At 42.2% G+C, this 26198-nt stretch overlaps 1 protein-coding gene across 2 annotated transcripts in view; it reads right to left on the minus strand.

Moving 5' to 3' along the window:
• Positions 1 to 2253: 2253 nt before the first annotated feature.
• The window catches only part of ACOX1 (acyl-CoA oxidase 1), a 30818-nt gene continuing 6873 nt past the window's right edge, over positions 2254 to 26198 (minus strand). Inside the window, exons 3-14 of one of the 2 annotated variants that reach the window (XM_074971868.1) lie at positions 16296 to 16456; positions 14244 to 14351; positions 13550 to 13669; positions 12808 to 12923; positions 10473 to 10642; positions 9287 to 9449; positions 8299 to 8489; positions 7836 to 8015; positions 6984 to 7089; positions 6717 to 6860; positions 5445 to 5651; positions 2254 to 4700 (exon numbers count right to left, since the gene is read on the minus strand). In XM_074971868.1, coding sequence (XP_074827969.1) covers positions 4650 to 4700; positions 5445 to 5651; positions 6717 to 6860; positions 6984 to 7089; positions 7836 to 8015; positions 8299 to 8489; positions 9287 to 9449; positions 10473 to 10642; positions 12808 to 12923; positions 13550 to 13669; positions 14244 to 14351; positions 16296 to 16456 — 1717 coding nt within the window. In that variant the 3' untranslated portion in view covers positions 2254 to 4649. Of the gene's footprint in view, positions 4701 to 5444; positions 5652 to 6716; positions 6861 to 6983; positions 7090 to 7835; positions 8016 to 8298; positions 8490 to 9286; positions 9450 to 10472; positions 10643 to 12807; positions 12924 to 13549; positions 13670 to 14243; positions 14352 to 16295; positions 16457 to 20850; positions 21012 to 26198 lie in introns of both variants that reach the window. The other variant, XM_074971869.1, reaches the window with a different exon arrangement.

Consider the following 26198-nt stretch of genomic DNA (forward strand, 5'->3'; position numbering starts at 1 on the left):
ATGGTTCCTAACCTTCTGTTATCTGATCAATGTGCAACAGCAGTCACAAAAGCTGGTTTCAGGGAACTATCCAGGATGACTCCAAGATCTCTTTCTTGAGTGGTAACAGCTCATTTAGACCCCATCATTTTGTTTGTACAGTTAGGATTTTTTTCCCAATGTGCATTACTTGGCACTTCACAACATTGAATTTTATCTGCCCTTTTGTTGCCCAGTCACCCAGTTTTGTGAAATCTCTATTGTAACTCTTTGCAGTCAATTTTGCCTGTAACCATCTTGAAGTATAAGGGATTACAGGGAAGTGTCTTCTTAAAGTTATCCCATAGAATGCCTCACACAGTGAATAGAACTTGCAAATATAACTGGTGCAGAGTGGTTATGGAAGTGTAGGCAAGGCCTTTATTTGAGTACAGGAGCCAGGAGCCTTTGAAGCAGGGTGGCAGTAAGGCCAGTACTGCCCATCTACTGTACCAACAGTTTAGACTGAACCAGTGCTGAGTGGAGCAGTTAGACTTGCCTAGCTCATGAACACTTGGGAACCAATACAAACACTTGTGTAGTAGATATGAGGCTTTACCAACTTGCCAGGTATTTGAAGCAGCCCTACATGAGCCAAAGCTCTCAAGTGTATATTGGTCTTAAGATACAGTCTTTGTACTTACTGCTTTAGCAAATGTAGCAGAGGAACAACTTGAACTGACACACATGGCAGATGGGGGAAATCTTTACCACGAAACCATAGAAAAATTGCAAATGTATGTTTTTTGTGAACAGTGCAACATTTAATATAAATGTTGCACTGTTTTTACAAGAAACAGTATCCATTTCTTAAACAATCACTCCAACAGAAATTTCATACCAGACAGGTTGAGAGTGATCAAATCTAAGGGGCAAGAAATATAGTTTGCCAAAAGTAGTTCAAGCCACCTATCTCTGCCCCAAACTTGATTGAAACTGCTGGAAGCAGCATTTTAACAAGCATGACAGAGCTCACGTGAACACAGGATTACCTTCAAACTAGCATTGAACAGAAATTAAGAGATAGCTAATGTCTTTCCTATCTAGTCCAGCTTCTGAGGCAAGTACATAATTGTTCCCTTCACTATGTTTTTCCAGTCATTTAAAATGTCTGGAGAGAGAGTGGTGCAGGTGCTTTCGTTGGATGACTTTCAGTCTTTGCTGAGAAGCATCCCCTAATTAAAATAGCAAAATCTCAGAGATCTTGTGTTCAATGAAACCCAATTCAGTAGCCTATAAATTGCATGATTATGAGCAGCATATATTTTGACAAGCAATGTAATTATTTGACTTAGCGCTTGTCTACATTTAAAATACTACACTGGCACAGCTGCGTTGCTGTAGTGCTTCGGCATACATGCTACCTTAGCTGATGGAAGGGGTTCTCCCATCAGCCTAGGTTATACACCTCCATGAAAGATGGTAGCTACGTTGATGGTAGAATTCTTCCATTGACCCAGTGCTATTTACACAGGGACTGATGTCGGCTTAACAGCTCTGCTCAGGGATGCAGATTTTTCACACCCCTGATCAAGAGTTAAACAGATCTAATTTTCTAGTGTAGACCAGGCCTTAGCAGTCACTTGCTTAAGATAAACAGATAGTATTACACTTCAGGAAACAATTTGATTTAACTTTGTTGTGTAAGAGCGATGAATTAACATGGTAGAGCACCATGACAAGCTATAAACTGACATGCTTCAGCCATTATCAATATTACAATTTATCATTTCTGCCAAGTGGTAATATTTCGTTTTTAAGAGGATTAACTAGCAATCAATTCAGAAAAGATTGGGTGAATCATTAAAATTGTCATAGCTCATTAGAAATAAACAAAGCAGATGCCATTTGCTAACAATTATGATAGTTTTGCCCTATTTTATTTTTTAAATGAGGTGATATTTGTGTTGGCAATTATTTTTTAAAAAGGCTTCTGCTCAATGAAGAAGTTTCTAGCTACCTTTACTCTATCATTAGTACCATGCTATATTGTGTTTACTGTTCTAGAGTGCGCTGAGAATCTAAGTAGAAGGTCACATTAAAAATTAAGTTAATTGAAAACAAACATTTGACAGACTGTTTTGGGAAGTTTAGTAATAAAGTTGGGCTGAAAGATGAAGTCATCTGATTTCTTATACTACTGGTTGATAACAGCAGCTCTAGAACCTGTCCCTACCAAAAAAAGCCCAGTTTGGCTCCAATCTTATCAGTTTAATAGACTATTCTACTTCAATGTGTTAGAAGAATCAATGCAGACACATGCACAAGAGTTAGAAAATGAAAGAATTTGCAACTGTTTTGTTTGAAAATGAGTTTCTGTAGTTTAAGTCTGCACATATATTCTGCTAGTGATGTTCTCTTTATCAATCTTTAACCCTTCCCTTGCTGATTCTCCAATGCCCCTTGTCAGTGTTCCACTGAATTAAGTGGAAGGCAAGGGCACACTTATACTGAACAGCACAGAAGATACATTTGACCTGGAAGGTTCAGCAGCAAAAAGTTTTGATTTTTTTTTTTTATTATGTATTTCAGTCCAGGTTTAATACACTGAGCTACCCTTTCTAGTTGAAGAGATTAGTGCAAAAATGCCTTTGTGGAAATGTTTTCCAAAGCTAGACACTTTCACAACAGGGTGCCAAAACCTGAGAGACCCACCTTCTCCAGAGGTTTAGTCTCATCTCGGGACCAGAGGATTATGGTTTATCCTAAAGGGAGCTAGCTCTTTAAACTCAAAGTTGCTGTTCTTCACTTGTTTTGGAAAAAAGATTTCTGTAAAAGGACAAACTTAAGAAACCGTTTTCTGGTTTTAGTGACAGATAAAATTTCACAGAGGATTAGTTAAAAGCTAAGTCTTTAATCCGTTAATACAGAAAGCAATTGTGTAAGTCTCATTTCAGTACTAAAAGGGACATTTTAAAACATTTCAGAGAAAGCTCATTGGAAGTTAATGGGGAAAAGATGACAGATGTTCCACCAGGACAGCAGTTCTCAAACTATGGGGCGGGCTTCCCAAGGGAGGCGCAGGAATCTGTCAAGGTTTTTTTGTTTTGTTTTTGTTTTTTTAAAAGAGCGCTGGCTGTTAGCCCCGGGTGGCTGGGGCTCATGCAGAAGGGCTGTGCACACACAAGAGGCAGGAATAAAGGGGGCAGCTGGAGCCTCACCATGTGGTCTCAGACTTTCCTTCCCCGCATTGCTCAAACCCTCACCTAGAGGTGACAGGGCTCTGCCTGTCAGCCCTGGGGTTGAAGCAGCAGCATAGAAGTAAGAAGGGTGTCATTGGGGCATTGCAACCCTTACTTCAGTGCTGCTGCTCGCACGGCATTGCCTTCAGAGCTGGGTGCCCAGCCAGCAGCCGCTGCTCTGCCTTCAGAGCTGGCTGGTGGTATATATACTGGGGCGCATAAACAATTACAGACACAAAGGAGGGCCTGATCAAATAAGTTTGAGAACCACTGCACTAGGAGAGACTGTTGAGAGTTTCCATGCAACACACGTTTGGATACAGTACATCACAGAGCAAGACCAATGGGGGTAAAAGACCCCAATCCAGCCAACTTTTGCTTTCAAATACTGGCAAGCACTAGTTGCACAACTGGTCAGGTTTGCAATTTCCCACCAGCAAATCTGGCTTTTGACACCACACCTATATATTAGTATTTGTTAAGTGCTTTGCAGATGTGAAGTACTGTAGAAATGCTAAAGATTAAAAAGATGGCAGAACTCCCATTAACTTGCTCCTGGCTGTTTTCTCTCCAAAGCTGCTATTAGTTGAGAGCCTCAAAGAGGGGAGGGTGCCAGTGATAGACATGGGATATGGGGGTGTAAAGAGGGTCTTTGCAGGTTGAAGGAAGAAAGGATGGAATGGAATACCATGGAGAAAGCTCAGTGGATGATTTGATTGAGGCTGAGCTCCAGAGAAAAAAAGGGGATATAATTCCAAACTGCATCTGGAAGGTCCTGCTGCAGGGAAGGAGGTTCAGGCACCCCTGCTGGAAGGACAGTGCTGTGCCCAGGGAGACAGCAATAAGAAACTGGGAGAGAGATGGATTAAAATGGAGAATATCACAGAGCTTTGATTAAGACCCAACAACTCCCTGTGTAAACCCTTGGATCCTGACTAGTTCATATAGGTGTCACTGTGCATAGCAAGATGCAGGAGGATTTAGACAGCAGCTGCGTGTGTACGTAGGGGTACACCATGTTGGCAGAAGGGTGTTGCTGAGTTAAAAGTGTTTTTAACAAGACATAGCTGTTTGTCAGCAGCTATTGCCTGAATGCAGTTAACTACTTAGTAGTAAAATCCTACTATGCTTTCCAGATGAATGACCTCTGCAGTTAGCAGCTTCACAAATGGAAGCCTTACATGAATCTGTACAACTTTCCCCAATGCTTAAAAAGGTACATTTCTCAAGGATTATAATTGCACTTTAAAAAACCACACACCCCTTCTTATACAATTTCTCTAATTTACCCCATCCCACCCTGTCAATATATAAAAATGGAAAGAGAGGCTACAATTATTTACTGTCCTACAGTTATTGGGATTTCAAAGATTTGATTCAGGTGCCTGACGGAAAGCAATGACATCCAATTTAGAGAGCTGGACAATAGTGTGTTTTTAAAAAACATTTTCACAGCTTGGCTTGCATTGGCTTCAGATGCTTCTGGAAAGACTCATGAACCTGTAGGGGGGAAAAAAGGGAAATTAGATAAAAATAATTTTCTTGTTATGTTTTTATTTTTAAACACATTTCCTGCAGGATCAAAATGTATCTATACAAATAGAGAACCAGTTAAACAGCCACCTCTGCAGTATGCTGGTAGCAGTCAAAAAGGGGGAAATCTGGCCAGAACACAGGAACAAACTGCCTTCCCCAACTATTCCTCAAAAGAAGGGCATTGGAATCTTTAATGTCTATGGAGAGTGGACAAGTCTGTTTAAAAAACATTAAATTCCCACAGGAAACTGCATGCTCCCAGTTGATCCTGAGAGAACAAAGGGCTGATTGACCCTGTTGGGATTCCTAGCAGTGTTTACAAGTCTGGCTTAGCCTCAGATTCAAGATACCTAATCAACTATGGACCTAAACAAGGCAAAAGAAAGCTACAGTATATTGGCAGGGTACTGTATTCAATCCTGTTTTCCAAGACGGAGAACTGTCCCTGGCACATTACCGTATAGGTCTCTGGTTTTTGACTACAGCAGCTACAAACGGATTCAGAAATGCAGCAGATATTCTCAGAAACCTAGAGGGCAACTGTCAGTTTCTTTCCTCATTAAAAATAGTCACACTTTGTAAAGGCATTTGTTTTTTGCAGAATCTTCCAGCAGGGCTTTTGTAGCTGCAGTTGCTTTGGGCTGAATCATTTGGCTCCATGACAAGTAGAGTAGGAACTAGGAGGGAGAAATAAGGGTTCATCCTTACCTCTGTTTTGTTTAGTGGAGATTTCTTTGCCCATTCAAACATATTCTCGTAGATGTTGCCATCATACCGGCCAAGCACAGATCCAAGGTGATCATCATGAAAATCAAAGGCATCAACTAGTGCTACAGCATTGGGACGGATTGCAGCCAGAAGCTCCTTCACACGCTGGTACACCTGAGTAACCTGTGCATCTGTCAAAATGCCCGCCTGGGACAAAAGCCAAGAGACTTATCAGAACAGAATCTAATTACACGCACAAACTCTCATGGTTCTTTGTGAGAGACTAGACTGCAGGTCAACTCTCCCCTACAGGGAAGGCCAGTATGTCAAAATATTAGAGATTGTAAAACGCTAAGTAATTGCATTGGTCTTCTAGACAGGAGGAAGACGACCATCCCTTCAGCCTATTTCCTCTTAGTGAGGGGACTCCAAAGAATGAAAATGCCTGTATTTTAACCCCCAAAATCAGAAGTTCTCTTAGCACGTGCATTATATTAAATCCTTCCTGTTTTCATAACTCTGTTTTGTAAATGGAGGAAGCGGCAATGAGAGACCATACTTATGTCAGCATGAACTTACAAACACCACTGTTTGTACAAGTATGCTCCAGCACCATAGGAGTTGAGAGAGAGAGAAGTAGCTTGGATCAGACCACTTGGATACTCAGACAGGAGACTGATCTAGATGAAAGGTTTTGAAGGCCAGGCCCTTTTCTTCTGTGCTTATTTACAAATGGGTACCGCCCATGCTGGGGTATGTAAACAATTACTGGCATCATCACATGTGCATGATATCCATCTCATATTATCTCCCTGCTTGATACTATGCAACCTACCAGTCACTAACCCGAAAATAAGAAGCCGGTCTAAAGAGATGAATCTTTGACCATATCCTAATGGCCATCCAACTCTGCCTTTGGAAGGCTGCAAAAGGAAGCTAATTCTAGCGCCTCCTCTGAAATAGTTCTGCCTTATGCCAGGCTTACCCCTGGAGCTCACAAGCCTGAACACTCCAGGCAATGGCAGTTGTCTTCCATTTCATGGTAACTTCAGACCAGAGCACTGTGGCCCTTGAGATCTGGGATATTAAACTGATAAGAACAGATATAACTTAAAAGATAAAGTTTGCACTTCAGTGTCCAAGAGACACAGACAAGGCTTTCATCTCGGGGCCAAAAGACCAAACACATCAAGACACTTAATCATAGCCTTTAATAGACCAAGAGACTACTTACACTTGGTCTGAGCTCCGATACTAAACTGTGATACTGACCTGCAGGAAATCCCCTGTGTGCTTACTGATTCCATAGAGTGCATACAGGAGACACAGATTGTTCATCACAGCATGGACAGCTGCATCATTAATTCCTGAGAGCTGTGCTGTGAAAAGCTTCACCACCACATAGTGACAGTGTGCCTGCAAAAGTGGTATAAAAAAAAAAAAAGCCCAACAGTAGGGAATTCAAGGTCAGAAGCTGAAGACAGGAGAATGTAGAGTTGAGATGCTTCCAAAATATGCTTATTTAGTGACATTACTGACCTCAGATGCTCGCACCAGGTCAACAGAGGTTCGGTTCCAGGCATCTTCCTGGCTCTTCCTGCGGTTCAGCTCAGCTTTCAAGTTCTTTGCTGCTGCTTCAACAAGTCTGTTTTACACAAGATGTGTGGGGAGGGTGGGTGAAGAGAGAAAGAGTCTGCAAAGTGACCTCATATCAACTACAGAAAATTCACAGAAACTGGCTGATGTCTTACTGATGCATTAGGCACTAAGGAGCTCAATTCTCACCCCATCCCAACATTTGCTGTTCCAGAACCCACATGTTCATTCGTGCAACTAGGATGGCATGGCTACATCAGAGTAGTATTAGGACAGCTTTAAGGAAACAGGATAAAAATAAACCTCATTTTAATGAGATGGAAATACTCAAGCAGCCTCATGTCCCCATTTAGTACTTGTGCTATTTATTTTTCCCCTCCCCAGATGTAGGGCTTTATATTGACTCTCCTCCCCACCAGGTCTGTAGTCACCACTATTTTAACCTCTCCAGGAAGGTAACTGCAGTTTGATTAATTTTAGCATCTGCAAGTTTGAATTTACACCAAAAACCCCTCAAACCAGCTGCACAGGGAGCTCAAGTGCTTAAATTGTGTTGAATTTAGATGGTCAAGAGTTTTTTGAAACTTTAAGTACCTGGGATTAGGTTACACCTAGCAGAAAGCATCACTTCTTGAAGATTAAAAGATATTTCACTTGGACAGACGCGGTCTGCAGACCATACGTTGCATGCTGCTGCACTAACAGAATAGCTTAGCTCTATCACATTTCTCACCAACATAAACACTCTACAGCATTTTAGTAATGCATAGTTCTTTGCATTAAGTGTGAACTCACCTTGATGCCCGCAGTTTATACACCTCCATCAAGCTGGCTGGATCATTGATGTGCACCGTTGTAGGCCTGGCAGCCACCTGCTGTGGCTGGATGTGTTGCCCTGAGAGGTCGTTAAGGTAAGACACCATGCCACTAACCAGGTGACCTGAACTAACCTGGGTGTAACTTTTGATCAGGAACCTGATTAAAAAAAAAAAAAGATTGCATTGCCCCATTCATTTGGATACAGAGTAGACAGATTAACTTTTGGGTTTAGTCTGTAGAACTACTAGCCAATATATAGGAGTTGCATATACTTGCAGTTATAGCAGAAGCCAGAGAAGGGAACAGAAATATATAGATCCAAGAGAGGGAATATTGCAAGTTAGGTGGTAGTGGAAGGGGTGGTCTGTGTGCCCTTCTGACCATCTCTCCAGGCAACTAACGACTAAGTAGGGAGATCTCTTGAAAGAAGTCACCTCACCTAGCAGTCTGCAACATCATGACAGTGTTTTCTCCCTCGTAGGTGCAGGATGGGGTGAAATTAACATAGATATCAGGAAGGCCACTGCAACGAGAGTAGCCATGCCCACCACATGCCATTCGACATTCTTCAATGCCAGCGTTGGCTGTCCATGAAGTGAATGCCTTTAGCCCTGCAGACAACGCGTGGAGCTAAGGGAGAAAAGCAGAACTGGTAGCTGCCAAGTCTATTGCATTAGGTTACTGCTTTACCACAGATGCCGCCCAGTTTGCATTTCCACTATTAGCTCACAAGCATGATGGGCTTCAGTGGCAGCCAACAGAATAATTATACTGTGCAATCAGCACCATCTACCTGCTGCTTATCATACTGTTATTCAATCTTTACCTTTTGTTGACCTCAGTTATAATATCAGAAGTTAGTGCTAGAAAATACTTATTAGGTCATACAGCTCATTTCTCTCTACCTATGCCATATTCTTTACAGTGTATACTCCAATGCTTTGTCTAGTCTACAAGACAAAGATGGGTTTCCACTGCATATTGTCATTTCACCGTATTCCTTCGGCCACCCACTAAGTGATTGCACCTTACAACCCCACTCCCACAAAGTTCTTAGTTCTGCCAATATCTTTGATTAACAGCAGTTCTTCCCTGGTTCATTGGAAGCATGGTCCAGTGGCTACAATAGAGGACTTGAAGTCAAGACTGCTGGGTTCCATTCCCAGCTCAGCAAAACCTCATTCTGGGTGATCTTGGGTGAGTCACTAACTCACATTTTTTAAAGGTGCAGTGCAGTATATAGATGCAAATGGAACGATGCTTCTGGGTGAATTATCAGCAGAGACTGAATCTAGAACCTCTGGATTTGAAAATCTCAAAGCCTCTATTGCTTGCCCAAGAGGACTGGGGACCATTAGCTTACAGGCCACAGCAGCTTTTACATAAAGTATCAGAATCACCCTCCAGTTTTCAGACAGGATAATTACCTCTGGCAGCTCGCTCAGGTCTCCCTGGTTGATGTCACCAGTGATGCGCTGATAGGTCTTTTTCATGTAGGCTCCAACAAAGTGAAAGGCAAAGGCAGTTGCCAGGAGAGGAAAGAGTTTGTATTGTTGGGTTTGATAGTCCAAGATCTGGGGCTCCGGTTCCCTATAGCAATACATGAGAGTCATTACTGTGACTGCTGCCAAGTTTCTGCAGACATCCTGTACAACAGTAAGAGCTTACCTACACATACTTGAGTCCATAATGAGGGTTGTAAATTCTAGTGCCCCAGAGCTGCAGACCCTGGCTCTGTGCCAGGGAGCTTGGAAGTCCTGACAGTCCCAGTTCAAGGCAGAGTTCTCAGGGCTTCCAGGTTGGTTGCTGCAGAGTCAAGACTCAAGGCTCTATTAGAGCCAGAGCTTTCAGACTCGTGTTTCCCACAACAAGTAATCTGGAAGCTCTGGAATGGTGAGTTTCTCTGCCTCAGTGGCTCCCAGAGATTTGGAGGCAGGGCATCATGGGGCCTTCTCTGCCTTGGCAGTCCTCCAGGAAAGTGGAATTAACAAGAGCATTTCACCCAAGGAGCCACAGAACTGTCACTTTGATTTTCTGCTGAAAAACCTTCAACCAGCTCCACTCCCAGCACTGCAGTCACCTCCTCCAGCAGCCAGTATGTGGGGACCCCCAGGGATTCCTGCTGGCTCCCTGCAATGCCAGTCAAGTGTGGGGTGAGGCCTAGACAGCTGCAGATTAATTATTTCATTTTTACCATTAATAACAGGGGTGAAAAAGACAAGGAGGTCAATTTCACTCAGCAGCTGTCCAGGTCCCTGGAGTAGATTTCTTTTTGGAAACACCATGCATTGTATGAGAATTTTCACCCCCCCAGAATTTTGGGTTCATGAAAATTTCAAATACATTTAATTTCATTCCAATTTGGAATGACATCACATTTACAAACCACAAAGTTTTCTGCAAACCGGAAATCCTGCATTTCAGTCAGCTCCAGCTAGGAGTGAGGAGGCATCTGTACTTCTCTTTCAATTGCCACGGTAAATTGCATCATCCACAATCTGCATCCCCAGCCCTCCCCAAAATGCTTGCCTTTTGTCTAACATCCATTTATTTTTGGCATTTCACCTCATGACACAGGCAGGCCCTTCATTTCACTGCAGCCACTACACTTACCCTGGCTTTAGCTCAGACTGGTGCCTCACTGAACTGTAGCGGATGGCAATGGTACAAGCCCTGGACAATGAGCGAGCAGAATCCCCCACAATGAGGGATCGGATGAACACCATGGTCCCATAAGTCAGCTTGTCACTGAGTGGTTTCACGTATGTGCCATCTGGTTCAACCTAACAGAAAGACAGGATGGTGACCCAAGGGGTTTCCTGCCTTCTAAATTCCAGCAGCAGCTGCCACCTTGCTGTGGAACAGAATGTACATGAGCACACCTACCAAGTGGCATCTACCCTTCACAAGCCTCTGTCAAAGAACACCATGTCACAAGTGTAATGTCCCCTACCTCACTTGAAGAGTTTTAGCGTGGTTCTCACTGTAGTAGCTGCAAGCAAAAGGATGAGGGCTGCAGAGATATTGACATATTTATCTCAAGTTCCTTGCACATTCAAGAAAAAGGCAAACCAACAGATGTTCTTGTAAAAGTGATCAAACTTATGTCTACTGTTCTAAATGTTTTGACATTTTTCTCGGTGCATCATGGAGAGCAGAGTTACTATTCTAGAGAGTCCTGTGCAAGCAATAATTCGATGGTCTTCAGCTATATCAGATTGGACTCTAACCACATTAAGTCACATTTAATAAGGCACAGGTCTTAGAATCATAGAAAAGTGGGACTGAAGGGACCTAAAGAGGTCATCTACTCCTTAGCAATACTTGCATGAGAAACTCCTAAAGATAAACCCAAGGCTCTACAGGAAGTGCTAATAATTCAGTGGATGGCACTCTTCCTTCTGAGTCAGTAATTAATTGCAGTCACAGGGTGCTTGCCTGAGGAGTTGCCTTTTGGATGAGTCCTAAAATGGTCATTAAAGATCTCATGCACTTCTCCTAATGGAAGAGCTGTTAATGGCCATAGCTGGTCATATTCCAATTTGGATAATTCCATTCTGCCTCTAAATTCCTGCTTTAGTTTCTGATGGATGCAGTATTCTTCCTCACTTCCTAAGCAAGCTTATTGTATGGCAGTGGTGGTGTGTGTTAAACAGCTGCCACATCCACCCCTGTTGTGCAAAGTGACTGTGAATAGTTCAGAGTGATTTGGGATTAAGAGCAGCTACAGAAACGAAATATACTGAACTTGCTCATGGGAACCATGGGATGTGAAGTGAAGGGGGTTATTCGAAACAAAGAGTTGCACAGGGATCAACTGTCAGTTACACCTTAGCAATAAGTAAGGCTCCGTGTTTGTCATGGAGGTCACGGATTCCATGTCCTCCATGACTTCTGCAGCAGCCGGGTGCGGCTGGCCCAGGAGCCGCCTGAGCAGCTCGGGCAACCCCTGGGCCAGTTGCACTGGTTGCCGCTGGAGCAGTCTTCCCCTACCTCCCAGTGCTTTCCCGCCGCCAAACAGCTGTTTGGCGGTGCTTAGCACTTTCCAGGAGGGAGATGGGAGAAGCAGGGACATGGCGCGCTCACGAGAAGAGGCGGAGAAGAGGTGGGGCCAGGGCGGGGATTTGGGGAAGGGGCTGGAATGTGGGTGGGGAAGGGTGGGAAGAGGTGGGGCAGAGGCGGGGCCTCATGGAAGGTTTCAGTGATGCGGCCCTCAGGCCAATGTACTAGTCCTCATGGTGATTTCAGTTTGAGATCCCTGAGCTAGGAGCTGGGTCGCCGCTTCTCAGGTGCTGGGTAGGGAGCCTGCCCCAGCCCTACCACCCCTCCCCAGCACCCCTGGAGCTGTGCCCCCAACCCCAGCGGCACCCCGCACAGGCCATCCCTGTCCCCCCACCCAAGTTTTAGTCAGGCGTATAGAGTAAAAGTTATGGACAGGTCATGTGAATTTTTGTTTACTGACTGTGGCCTGTTCATGACTTTTACTAAAAATACCCGTGATTAAAACATAGCCTTAGTAATAAGATCCATTTAGTCAGAGTTGGAGGAAGTTCTGGAGATTAAGAAACAAACCCTTCTTGCTCCTGGCTTTATAATAGAGGGCTGGAAGGCCTGTGGAGATCCTAGGACAATACAAGAGTATCATTTCTTCCACGCATAGCTCAGTAGCAGCCCCTCTGGCCAGTTAAGGGTTGACTTTGACAGGGTCCTAAAGGAGGCAAGTTTGCTTCTCTAGACAGCAAAGATGATAGCTGTGATGTAGGATTTTCAGGGTGGAAAACGAAAAATAACGGGATCCTCAAGGTCAGATGATTCCACAGAGAACCCACTGGTAAGCAATGGGGACGGATTTAACCCAGAGAGGGAAGAGTTAAAGTATGTTGAAAACTCTATGCCAGCTCACTACAAAAGAGCTGTTAATGACTGGCTCCAGAGCTCACTCCTTTACCTTGGCGTACTTCATCAGCATGTTCTCCCGGGGAATGCGGAACTTGTCCATTTTTAAGTAGCCATTATCCATTTCATCATAACCAAATTTTGGCCCAATGTCACCCACAGTAATACCTGCCATAGAACAGCGGGAAGGAGTCAGAATTAACAACAGGTGAAAGACCTAACCCTTCAATAAGCAGGCTGTCTAGATTTCTGGGAGCTCTTGGCATTCTGATATGAATGGCAGCAGATAAGCAGACTTAACATTATCCTGTCCTCTTATTGCAAGAGTGTGGATGAAAACCCACAAGGATCTTCATATTCCACATCCCGTCCTATAATACAGGGATTGGGGGAACGCTCTCCAAAATTTGTCAGTGCCACTCCTGGCTAGAGAACGATGCAAGGAATTCCTTCTCTCTTGGAGAGAGGAGCATGTGGTCTCCACAGCACTTCCAGTTTGGGAGTACAGCAACATGGTCATATCCCAAACTAAACTCCACTTTCGGTTACCACTAAACCACTAGATTGGCCATATCATTTTAAGTCTTAAGGTAAGAGCCCTCAGGCTTCTAGAGCCACACAAGATCTATCCACACACTTGTGTTGAAGTGTTATAGTTTTGCAATGCACTTCCTATCTGAGTTCAGTCTGAAAGATAAGCCATGTATGTTAACAATCCTTGCAAAGCTATATGGCCTGACAATGTGTTGACCCTTTGTTTCCCAACAGTGCTAAACCCCAATGTAGACTCTTACCTGGCAAGGGCTCATGGGTGCCCAGCTGCCGTATGGGTACAATGAAGGCATGCAGCCCTTTGCATTGGCCCTGGGTGTAGAGCTGAGCCAGAACTATGGCATGGTTTGAGGTCTTTCCAACTGCAAGAGCAGAGAAAAAAAATATCATTTTAATACTCTCTCTTCGATAAAACACCATCTGAGATTTGACGAGCTCTACTATATATTAGCTCTTCAATGCTAATTAAGGGTCTGATCCCATAGCTGGCTCACAAATGGAACTCTCATTAAAGTCACTTATGTTGTGTGTGAAGCAACTTCATGACTGTCTCAAGAATCACATTCAGTACTAAACAATTCCTTAGCAAGACTCCTACTGAAGTCAAAGGGGCTCTGCCTACATCAGAAATGAAGGAGAGGCTTCAAATACACAGGGGATAAAACTTCAGATTAAAGTCATACTAAACTCATGTTGTGTAACAACTCAAAAAAATGCCCAAAGAAATTTGATGATCCAAGATTACAGCTGAACTTTGATAAGTTTCCTACTTGGCTGAAGAATGATTTAGCTCTACACGCAACTTCCTTCTGTACCAATTTCCAGTCACTACCTTCCAGATGCAGCAGTCCTAACATGGATATGAATAACCACCTCCTACAGACAGGAGAGTGCCTCCTTTAGCTTCCAAGTTCAAATGCACAGTGATTCACTTACGTCCACCTGGCCACCACTTAATGGAAGTCACAGTGGGGCTGTTGAGAATGAATTCCTGGGTTGCGGGGTCATAGGTGGCAGTGGTTTCCAAGCCTCGAAGGTGAGTTCCTATGGGTAGTTAGCACATTATATTTTAACAGTCACAGATGACAACAGAAACAGAACTGAACAATGAATTGCTAAACTCCAGCAGTGATGCAGCAAACGATATAACCCAAAAGGTAGAGGGGGCACACCACAGTGTACACTTAAGAGCATGGCATTTTAGAAGTATGGGAGTTATTAATCTGACTGCCTGGGCACCAAGCCAGAAATGTAAAATTATTTCAAATGATACAAGTGCCAGTATCCAGGTTGTTCCAAAATTAGGCCCTTTAGTTTTCAAGCACCTCCACCTTGACACTTTGCTTGTTTTGCATCAAGCAGCATATGATCAAGAAATGATCTACAATGTCATATCTTAGCCTGATTACACTGACACTGGAATCTGATTAGTTGCAAAACAAAGTCCCATGCATTTAACAAAACATGGTCTCAGAAGTGCTACCATCATTATTCCCTCTCCAATGGGCTTGTATCCCACTCATCTGATAGAGCGGTTTCTCCCAAATCCATGTGAGAACACAAGAGCACATATACGCTAGATTACCGAAGATTTTTCGGGCACCTACAATAGGCTGAAGGTAACAGTTCCATTAACTGCTTCCACTCCCCTAGTCCCAAGTCCTCACTTCACGCAAACTGAAGGCAGCTATATCTGCCAGATGACATTCCCTGCACTGGTGTCCAGTCAATTTAACTCTAGATGTAGATGACCAGTCGTGGGGCTGACTTGATGCTCCAGAGTGGCAGACCATTACAGAACCATTGACACTACATGCGTATTTCATCAAGAGGCCTGACCCTACCATGATGTGTCCATGCACCAATTTCCAAAGTTTGTAGTTCTAACTCTGGTGTCTCCATAGACAACTTAATACTCCCTTACTGAATTGCCAGGCCACCCCCACCATCATAAGCTTCAAACCTGATTGTACATACGCTTCTCATTTCAAATGACTGCGCTTTTACTACTAAAATATCTGCAAGTCAGTCTTCATTGTCACTTGATGTCTCACTGTCGGTGAAGGATGGATCCAAGCTCACTATTCAAAACATTTTCCTACTGACAAGTTTCAAAAACAAACGTCTCCCAGGTAGAACGTGCTCATGTGTTGTGAAGTTGTGTGACACATACACATGGTCCCCACTGATCTTGCAAGACTTCAGCAAATGCTCACTTGTGCCTAGGGCTAGGAAACTGGGTCATTGCCAGGGACATTGAAGTTTGGTTGGGGGGAAAAAAAAAATGATGAGAAAACATTGAGTATCTGTCACCTCTCCCTAAGCCTGTAAGCAGAGGAAAGGCACCTGTAAAACTAACTGAGTGAGAAGTGGATGGACAAAGGAGAAAAAACATTCAATTCTTGATGATGAAAAGAACATGCCACGGTAGGAAGAAAAAGAGGGAACTTAAAAGAGAAATGTGGGTGCAGATACTGGGCTTATGCAGGTGATCTCCAAACTATGGTCAGCCCCAAATGAAAACTAACTTATTATTTTAGCATCTCTTTCAGGCTCTGTAAAGGTCTGCACTCCTGCCTTCCAGCTGAATGCCAAGTAGAGCAACCAAACTGATCAGGAAGAGGCAGAAGTCATTCTGGAAATTCACGTGGGTCTAGAAGCTGCAATATGCTCTTAGCAACACACCCATATAAACAGACTATTTTCATTAGTCACAGTCTCCCTCATTTGAGTGACAAGTGAATATCAAATACACCCAGATACCACAGTGATGGACACATCAGAAACTCTTAGAGATCAAACATTAAACAGAGTGGTACTATGCATAGACGTGAACTATTTAAAATTCCAGAGAGTGTACACTTTTCCCCATGACCAGAACTGCACCTGCAGAGATTCTGGAAAGCGCATGATATTTTCCCCATGCAGATAAACATCCTCTGTACAGAAAACCACCTTTGTGAATTTACTTGAGCGAATGTACTGTACCATGGCCCATCTCGGTTTGAGCATAAGTGCCAATGATCTCCAGATTCCAGGCAGGCATGAAGAACCGGTCCTGCTGTTCCAGGGTTGCCTGGGTGAGGAGGGTGGGCAAGAACATGCCCAGGTGGAGGTCCAGAGGCTCAGGCCGTCCACGATGAATAGAGCTGTGCCAAAATGTCGAGGGGTGGGAATGTGAAGGGAATATTATGGGAAGGAAGCAAGCGTGATGTTGAAGGTGAAGATTGAGGGGGGGGGAAAAAAAAAAAGAATTGTGTTAAGAATTTAGCATGCAAATTTCAGAAAACCAAAGCACTGTCCTGGTCTGTATTATAAAGAAATCTTGCATACTCAATCACACTGCAGTGCATTTTCCTCTTTGCTAAGCAGGGCAGCATTTGCAACACTCCCCTTTTTAGCTTCGGCTCCAGTTTAAAGAGGAAAATCTATTTCTGATGTAGCATATTGGCTAGTATAGAGAGTTAATACAAACCAGTGAGAAAGAAGATTCTGGAAGCAAGTACACATTTGAATTTAAAATGGATAAAAGGCTGGCATGAGTCAGGTTGTGTTTTAGTTTAAGACAGAGCTGGTTGGATGAAGTTCGACTGGATTATTTTGGAACTGAGGCAAGTCTACACATCTTCATGGTTTGAATGGGGTTCCAGGAAGTACTCAAACCCCTTACCACTCGAAGTCCCACTTGTTTCAGCAGAAAGAGCAATGCTTCCATCTAGATTTCTTAAACTTGTCATAGCTATTAATGTTTTAGATTTTGCTTTGGACTTGCAAATTAGACATATGTAGCATATATGGACTTGAGTTCCAACTATGATCTCCTCCATCCTCCAACACAGCCTCTTTTGCTAAAATTTTGTCTGCTCTTTAGAAAACTTCAAACAAAAAAGGACAGTGCTCTGCTTAAGCAATCAGTCAAAGCTAGTGACCGCAACTGCAGCTGTGTGTGAAAAAACATTTATCAGTCAAGGCATCACCAGAACAGAGCCCCCGCCCCCAATCAAACATGCTTTATTATAATGTGTACCTCCCACTTCATCTAGCCAACTCCAAATTCTCTCAGATACTGGTTATCAGGTTATTTTTAGTTCTAGAGTCCAAAAGTCTTTGGACACCAGAAAATGTAATGTATTATTATTAACAACCCTTAGTAGTTTCGATACCTTCAACTACTTAGAGAACTGTTTCTCTTTGACCCCCAAATCTCCCAACTGTGATAACCTAAGATTGTTTCTTTGTTTTGAAGTCTCACAAGATAATTCATCCAATTGGAACTTCTTGTAAGAGGTTTCACAAAAGGACATTTTGGATACTTTGGTGAAAAACATTTCCTCATCTGTTGGAAAGTAGTAGCGAGAGGGTAGGATTATTTCTCAACTGCTGACACCAGCACATAGTGAAGAGGGAAAAGCACTAGAGTGGCTGGGATGCAGATACTGCAGAAGTGTTGATCCTCTAAAGACAACATGTCCAGTACCTATATTTTACACTCTACAAATATGTAGTTTTTTGCCAAGTCATTCATAGAATGAACGTATTTTTCAGGTGACAGATTTGGGTTTCTGAAAAAGCACTGGTCTCAACTAGACCCTTAAAGGGCTGGAATACTTGACAGAATGGATTAGAGTATTCTCTGTACTAGATATAGATGCACTTCACTATACACTGGCATGTTCTTTTACACATAGAGTTTCCGGTAACAGCAATTCTTTCTACTTTGGCATTTCTGGCAGGGTTGCCAATTTTGGTTGGATGTATTCCTGGAGATTTTATCACATGACATAATCTTTAATTAAAGATTCATCTTTAATTCCTGGAGACTACAGGCCAATCCCAGAGGGCTGGCAACCCTAATTTCTGGGCTTGTTATAGTGAAGATCCAAAAGAAATTGTTAGACAGCAATATTTTGTAACACCCCATGCCTTATATAGTAACCCAGCTGGGTTAGACTTAATGGTCACTGTAACATTAGAAACATCAGGCTTTTAAGTGAGTTTAGTGCTGGTGAAAGGTGCTCAGGTGACTGTCATGAATAGGGCCCTACCAAATTCACGGCCATGAAAAATGCATCATGGACTGTGAAATCTGGTCTTCTGTGTGCTTTTACCCTATGCTATAGGGATTTCATGGGGAGAGACCAGCATTTCTCAAATTGGGAGTCCTGACCCAAAGGGGTTGCGGGGAGGGTGTGGTGGTGGTCACAAGGTTATTTTAAGGGGTGGGGGAGCACAGTATTGCCACCCTTACTTCCGTGCTGTATTCAGAGCTGGGCAGCCAGAGAGCGGCGGCTGTTGGCTGGACACCCAGCTCTGAAGGCAGCGCCCTGCCAGCAGCAGTGCATTAGTAAGGGTAGCAATACCATACCAGGCCACCCTTACTTCTGTGCTGCTGCCTTCAGAGCTGGGCAGCTGGAGAGCGGTGGCTGCTGACTGACGGCCCAGCTCTGCAGCCAGCAGCGCCAAAGTAAGGGTGGCAATACCATACCCTGTCATCCTTACGTCTGTGCTGATGGTGGTGGCTCTGCCATCAGAGCTGGGCTCCCAGCCAGCAGCCGCTGCTTTTCAGCAGCCCAGCTCTGAAGGCAGAGCTGCTGCCAGCAGCAGCGCAGAAGTAAGGGTAGCAGTACCATACCCCCCACACACACAATAACTTTGTGGGCCCCCCCCCCCCCACCAACTCCTCTTTAGGTCAGGACCCCTACAATTACAACACTGTGAAGTTTCAGATTTAAATAGCTGAAATCATGAAATTTATTATTTTTAAAATCCTACCACCGTGAAATTGACCAAAACGGACCACGAATTTGGTAAGGCCCTAGTCATGAAGACTGAAATCCTTATTTAAACAACACAACAGATACAGTACAGGTGGTGACAATACAATAGTCCCTCAACTCCACTTCATCAATGAGCCTCAACCATGTGCTAGAGAGGACCATTTTGGAGGTGAGAAAAGGCTTCCATGTGCCATTCCAGACTGACAATTGCCCCCAAATATGGTGTTTTAAATGAACACCTATTCACAATAAAATGGACTGAAAGACAACTCATTTCACATAGGCTACTGAACCTGATACCAACACCTATTAATCACTGCCATTCTGGACTGGATAAAGACTCCTATCCCATTACCGATCATGAACCACCGAAGCCACTATAAATATCAGGCTAAAAAAATATATTAAACTAGAAGCCAGATATCATCAATGCAGCCTGTGCAATATTATAGTAATTATCCAACATTCACAGCAGAAATGCCTTACAGACATGTTAAGAATCAGTTTTTGACACTGAAATTGTGCGTTGCTCCAATATACCATCACTCTCACTAGCTGTGTTAGGTATATCATTCAATCAATATGCTAGTCACAGAACATGGTGAACAGTACAAGCAAACTGACCCACACCCAGGGAAGAAAGTCACCGAGGGATAGGTCAATGACAAAGCATGCAAAACCAAATCACTTTTGTAGAAAGACAGATTTGATTTAAAACTTGTTGGGGAAAGGAAACAAAATCAGCAAGCAATTGTTTATTCACAGGATATCATCCACTTGTTTCACAACTTCTGGTCTTTAGCTAGTTTGGTTTAGAGTTGGAGCCTGTAGATTTAACAGAGTGATGTGAAGAATTCCATCAGGTAACTCTTCTTTGCATTTTCAGCTGGCATATGTAGTAGTAACCAAAGTAACTGAGATCTAAGCCATGGGTTTTGCCATCTGGTCTGGCAAATTACCGTATGTTGGGCACATTCCAGGTTTGAATTCAGGAAGTGTAAAAAGAGAACCATTTCATTTTCTCAGCCACTGAAACTTCTCTTGCTGGGACTTGTATAATTTGCAGTCTTGGGCACTGTGCTGCTTAGGGAATAGGATTCCCTGGGTCCATGATCAGTTCTTGTGTTTTGATAAATTCAGAAAGTAGGAACAGGGCCTTTTCCCTATAAAACAGGAACTTTCCATGAAAATATATAACTAAATGCAGCTACACCTAGAACAAATAGTGCTTGGGACAGAGCATAGCAATAACCAGTCTTTCACAAACATGTGATGCACAACTTCATCAAGCTACATTATACCTAAAGACATATGGCTGAGTTATTTAGGCTGCTCATCAATGCATTAGCCTAACTTTGCAACTTACATACCTTAAATTCAGGCACAAATAGAGCTACTGCTGACTCCTGTCTGTCCTTGGTACCATAATCAATAGAATGTTCAAGCTCCTATGGGCAAAAACCTCATCTTTTAATCTTTGTTTTAACAACTATTAAGTTAGTGAGCAAGCAGGAGGTGCATTTTTTTAAAAAAGTCATAATTAAAGCCATTTGTGAGTGAGACACTGTGTTGTCAACCGGTAGAAGAACTCTACTGTGGCCTTAATGGTCAACTGGCCTTTGGGGTATGGGTTTTTTTTGGTATTGTTAAATTTTTAATTTATTGTATCTTTCACCCTTTAGATTTTAACTACAGAGCATCACCACCAATTTATTAGTTGGAGTCACAGCACAGAGGTTACCCACTGGTTTCTAAAAGGAACTAACCGTGGCCCATCTCAGTCTGGGCATAGGTTCCAATTATCTGGAGTCCATAGGTCGCAGGTAGCCATTTGTCTTGCTGAGCAACAGTGCATTGGTTCTGTAAGGTGTATGTAAACATGCTGAAGTGGAGACCTAAAGGTTGAACAAAAGAGCCCTGGCAGGTTCTGCAGGAGAGAAAAAGAAGGATCAAGGTCTCAGCCTTACTTTAAGTGTGCTCCTGAAACAGCTTTCCTCCATCTCCAGCAGCTGTACACAGTAGACTCACTTATGCTTTTGGTGTTTGTGCACTTAAAAGTCTCAATAGTAAACCTTAGACATGTAGAAATCATAAGCAGTGCTAATGGGGAATGAACCAATACCTTCTGAACAGTTCCTTCTTCCTGCAATTTTTGGCTCCTATTATATTAATCACAAAAATCTTGCTCTACTTCTTGGACTCAGTGGAAGCCTGGAATTGAGGACCCTTAAAATGAGGGGCATACCATTAGTTTTAATAAGTTCAGCTGAAATTCAGATATCTGGCTTTGACTGAAAACATGTAGCTTTCCTGACTCAAAGCCCAATAGAGCTGGTAATTGCAACAGTGGTGAGGCATGGGTGTCTCGTTCCAGCATGGGGTTTGCTTTAAGGAAGTGCAGCCATTCTAAAAAGGCCACTATCAATTAGGAGCATTCAGGGATTAGGAAGGAAGAAGCTTCTTAATGAATGGTCCATGCTTCTTTCAGTACAAGTGCTCTGATTGTGTTATCTTTGTCTGCTTGCACCAGTGACAAGATCATGAACTTTTATCATTACAGCTGCTCTTCAGTTTCAATCATACCATTCCAATTATGAGGGGTTTGAGGGAATGCTGAAGTTGGACATTGTGAATAGACATCTTCACTCAAAATGCAAGGTATTATTTCACTAAACTGAACAGAATAGTATTTGAGAGATAACTGGTCTGGAGGGAAGACAATGCAGACATATTACTGTGAAAGAGAGAGGCAAGAGTACATTACATACTAACATGCAGAATTAATTCAGACAGGACAAACAACATGCTGAAAAGTGTTAGTCCACAAGTTATATGGACTGTAAGGTGGCTACTTTCCCTTTGACATTTTGTAGAACTTACGTTTATTGATTAAGTGCTCTTTTCATTTCTTGATCACACCAGTATCTGATCAGTTAATCCTCTAAAACTGGAATGTCCAGGACAAGCAGAAACACAGAGCACTCTCATTTGTCCCAACCAGCGACCAGAAAATACACACACACACCCCTGGAATAGGAAAAACTACTTGGACCCTGACAGATTTCATTTTGACGTTAGATTCATATCAGTGAAGTAAACTGTCTCTTTCTCACTTAGGGCTTGTCTATACAAGGGGTTTAATCCACAGCTTTTTTGAGTTAATCTGCTTCGAAAATGCTTGCACACATGCAATGCAATTCATTGTAGAGCACGGACTCTGCATGTATTGCAAACTCTGAAGTTCTCTTTCAAAGTGAACTAACTTTGTTGCAAAGTAAGTTAGTCTGGTCTTCTGTTCATGTGCATGCAATGCTGCAGCAAACTACTTTGACAGTCTTCCAAATGGCTATCCCAAACAGCTTTGTGGGCGACCATTACTGACCCGTTTACCTGTGTGCCTTCCCCTCCTCTTCGGTCAAGTTGACTGGATGTTCCCTTCCCTGTTTATAAGCTGGCACATAGCCAGATATTATCCATTCACTTCTGGATTCCAGTTTATAAGAACAGCCGTGATAATACTCCAGAAACCCTACAACATGCCTTGAGCAGCTGCCTGGAGCCACACCGAGACACTGGATTTTATTGTCATCTGGGGAGAAGCTTTGGTGCGGGAAACTCTTGTGGCCAACCACTGGAATAAAGACCTTTTTATGGACATTGTTAGGCAGATGTCTGTGAAGGGCCATAACCAGAATGCCTAACACTGCCAGATATACGTGCGCCTGAGCTGTTTGCACTTTATTAAAATGAGGGACAACAGGAAAAAAAAATCTGGCAGGTGACATGTAACCTGTATTTTTTGAGGAGCTGGACAGGATTTTACATACCTACGCACCATGCAACCCAGGAAGCTTCATAATTAAAAGCCATTTTTTTTCCAGGCTCCAGCTCAGACATAAGGGGTTATGAATGTCCACCATCTGCAATGTCTACAGCCTTACAGTCATCTGCTGGTACCACCACCAGTGCTACAACTAAACATATGTCAGACAGTAAATTACCTGTATATATATAAAAAAGTCTTTATCACTCATTAAAACTGTGGATTAGTTTATAGTCAGGACCAGCAAATTCCAGCAAGATTCCATAGACGAAAATATTGATTCCTTGATTTGTGCAACAAGTTCTCCCTTTTGTCTTGTTCAGAACAAACATTTCATTGACATAGTTCAATCATTACCACAAGGCTACACTCCACCCGTCGAGCAGACATTGCTGGAGAAAGTTTCTGGGGGGGAAATTGAACAGTGTGCAAAAAACACTGATGGAAAATTCATTAATCTGAGTCATGATGCGTGGCAGTGATCCTGTAATAAGTGCTTGTGTCACAATAGGAAATGGCGTTGTCTAGCTTACAAAAACAATTGATACAGCAGAATACTTAAAGTAGCTGCAGTAAAAGCTATAACAAACTGAACAAATATTCAAGAGTCAAGTATATATCTTTGTCACCGACAATGCAGCAAGTGCAGCAAAGGTGAGAAGATACACAGAGATAAGGAAGGGAACCTGAAACTTGCAACATATGGGTGCAGTGCTCATTTGATGCATCTTTTAGCCAAAGACTTAAGTATAACTCCACGAATAAAGGAAATGTTACTGAAATTGCAAAATAATTCCATAACCACCACTTTGCTTCAGTTTCACTGAAAAGAGCAGGAGGATCCATCATACATCCCCCAAGATGTATGACAGAATTCAGTAGTTGACCTATTTATTAAGAACTGGCCTACTCTGATGACAATTTGTGATGAAAATCATAACAAAATAGATGGAACTATCACAGACAAAGTAGTCAAAACTTTACTAGAAGTTGGGGTGGGCTTTAAGCTACAGTACTGATCTGTGTGACATACAAGCTGAAGTCCAGCTGTGGGACCTGAACCCATGATTTCATGGCCCAGAAAGGAGAGAGTAAACAAAATGAGCAACATGGACGCTGCTTAGATGACAGGACTCATTTTCTTGCTGGAAGTGAATGCCACCTCCAACTCCTTTCACAAAGAAAAATGTTGCTGTATATAGAAAACATCTTAAATTCTACCCATAAAAGTGAGAACACGGATATACACTAGAGCTTTTTGCTTGAACATCATGGGCTGAAAATGAAGACAAGACTCTTTGTTAGAGCCCCCAGAAGGCAGGATGGGAGGAAGACAAGTAAGATAATTTCTATCTCACTGTTTGGTAATGTAGATTTTTCAAATTTCAAAGCAACCAGTGACAACCGCCACAGTAAAATACATGATCTTGGTATCTTACCACAACTTATTAATCTCCATATCTGGGAACAAAGTATGTTATAAACAAGGCCCTGTGTTTTCTGAGATTCCACAGCCAGTGAAATCCATCCTCCTATCGCCACTGCAGAACTTGCTTATTGGCTTTTAGCTTTTACTTTAAAAAAATCTTTTCTAGTCTTTTGGATTGTTGAGATAACCCTCCGAATGACTTAGTTTAGTGACTTCCTCAGCCTACAAACAGCTTGAAGCGATAGGACTGAGGTCTGAGCTGCTTCCATTGAGCTCAGTATGATGTTAATTCTGAAATTTAAAGGGACAGTGCAATGAACTGTTTTGCAAAGAATAGTAACAGAAAAATCCAAGTGATGTACCTATCCACCATTGCTGAATACAGTGGTAGACATTGGGACACTACTATGCATGGTAATTGGGGGGCCTTGCCACAGTATTGAGGTTCTGTATGATGCAAAATGTTCTGAATCTTAATTGTAAGCATGATGCATGCAGAGAGAAGACACCAGAAAGCGAGAGAGAGAGCGTGAGCGTGCGCACACACAACCCCTACCCCGGTCTCCTTTTCCACTCTGGCTAAGTTTCTCCCAACTGTTCTTGTTGTCTCCATTCACCCACTCCCAGTTTCCTGCATGTCATCAAGATTAAATGGCCTCTAATTTGGATCTGCAAGGCACCTTCTTTTCTAAAAGCTCTCCAGTATTCATTTGTTCTGTTAAGCATTCCAGCAACCACGAACACACCTCCTCTGGGTGGTACAGACTTGTCCCTTCGGTGTAAGTGCTTCAGGACAACAAATCATTTTTTAGACATGCATTACTTATTGTACAGGATCAGATACAGATGGTATTATGTAAAATAGTGTAACGATAATAATGGGAGGAGAAAGGAGAAAAACAATCTCAGCACTGAGTTCAGTAAACTCTTAATCAAGACATTCTGTACATCCTAACGGAAATTCTAGACAGTTTTAAAATATGTTCAATACTTTTCGATTTCTCTATGCAGGGTAGATTAAAAACAATAAAAATCATTTTTTAAATTTAAATTAAAAACAGGTTTATTTAAAAACAAATTTAAATTTAAATTAGGACAACCTATATTAAGGCCTAAACTTATTCAATCCATTAAAATAATTTTAATTAATTTGAAAAATACTAAGCAGTGCATATTTGTTGCTGAGTTATAAAGAAAGTCAAACCACTGAACTGGTGGAAGTCGCTGGCTAAGTAACTGCAATCAGAGTTTGCTGAAGCACTAAACCTGCTTTTCAAAGCAGTACCCTCATCTGCAGATGCAGAGAAAATATTTTCTTCATTTAGATAATTCAACTAGTTTGGTTCAATGACTAGTTCATTCAAAATTAAGGAATCAGAGTTGAAAAAGCAGTAAAGCTTGTTTTCCCTCTTCCAATGTATTAATAAAAACTAGGTGGAAAGAAGAGATCTACTAGTTCAAAAATCTCAAAGGACAGCAATTAGAAGCAATCTGTTCATTTCACCAACTACAGATAATACTGATTTATTAAAGAAAGTTAGTTTTAAATGCAAAACATGCTTTGATAAAATTTTTATCCTTATCAGAAAGCTTCGTTAAAGAAAACTAAAACTTTAAAATGTTTTTTGTATATTTAAGTGAATTTGAATTTCCATCCAAACAGAGCTTCATACAAATAAGCAAAAATCAATCATCTAGTAAATAAGAAATGCATGATTTACCATTTTCTAAAATAATAAAATTGTACAAATTCAGACTCTGAATAAATGTATGATAACTTATATAATTGCTTAAATAAATGTCTATAGATATAGTGTACCTTCCTGGTTAGTTTAAAAAAAAAAACCCCAAACCCCACATCT

Source organism: Natator depressus, chromosome 14 (genome assembly GCF_965152275.1).
Source record: "Natator depressus isolate rNatDep1 chromosome 14, rNatDep2.hap1, whole genome shotgun sequence".
Lineage (NCBI taxonomy): Eukaryota > Metazoa > Chordata > Testudines > Cheloniidae > Natator > Natator depressus.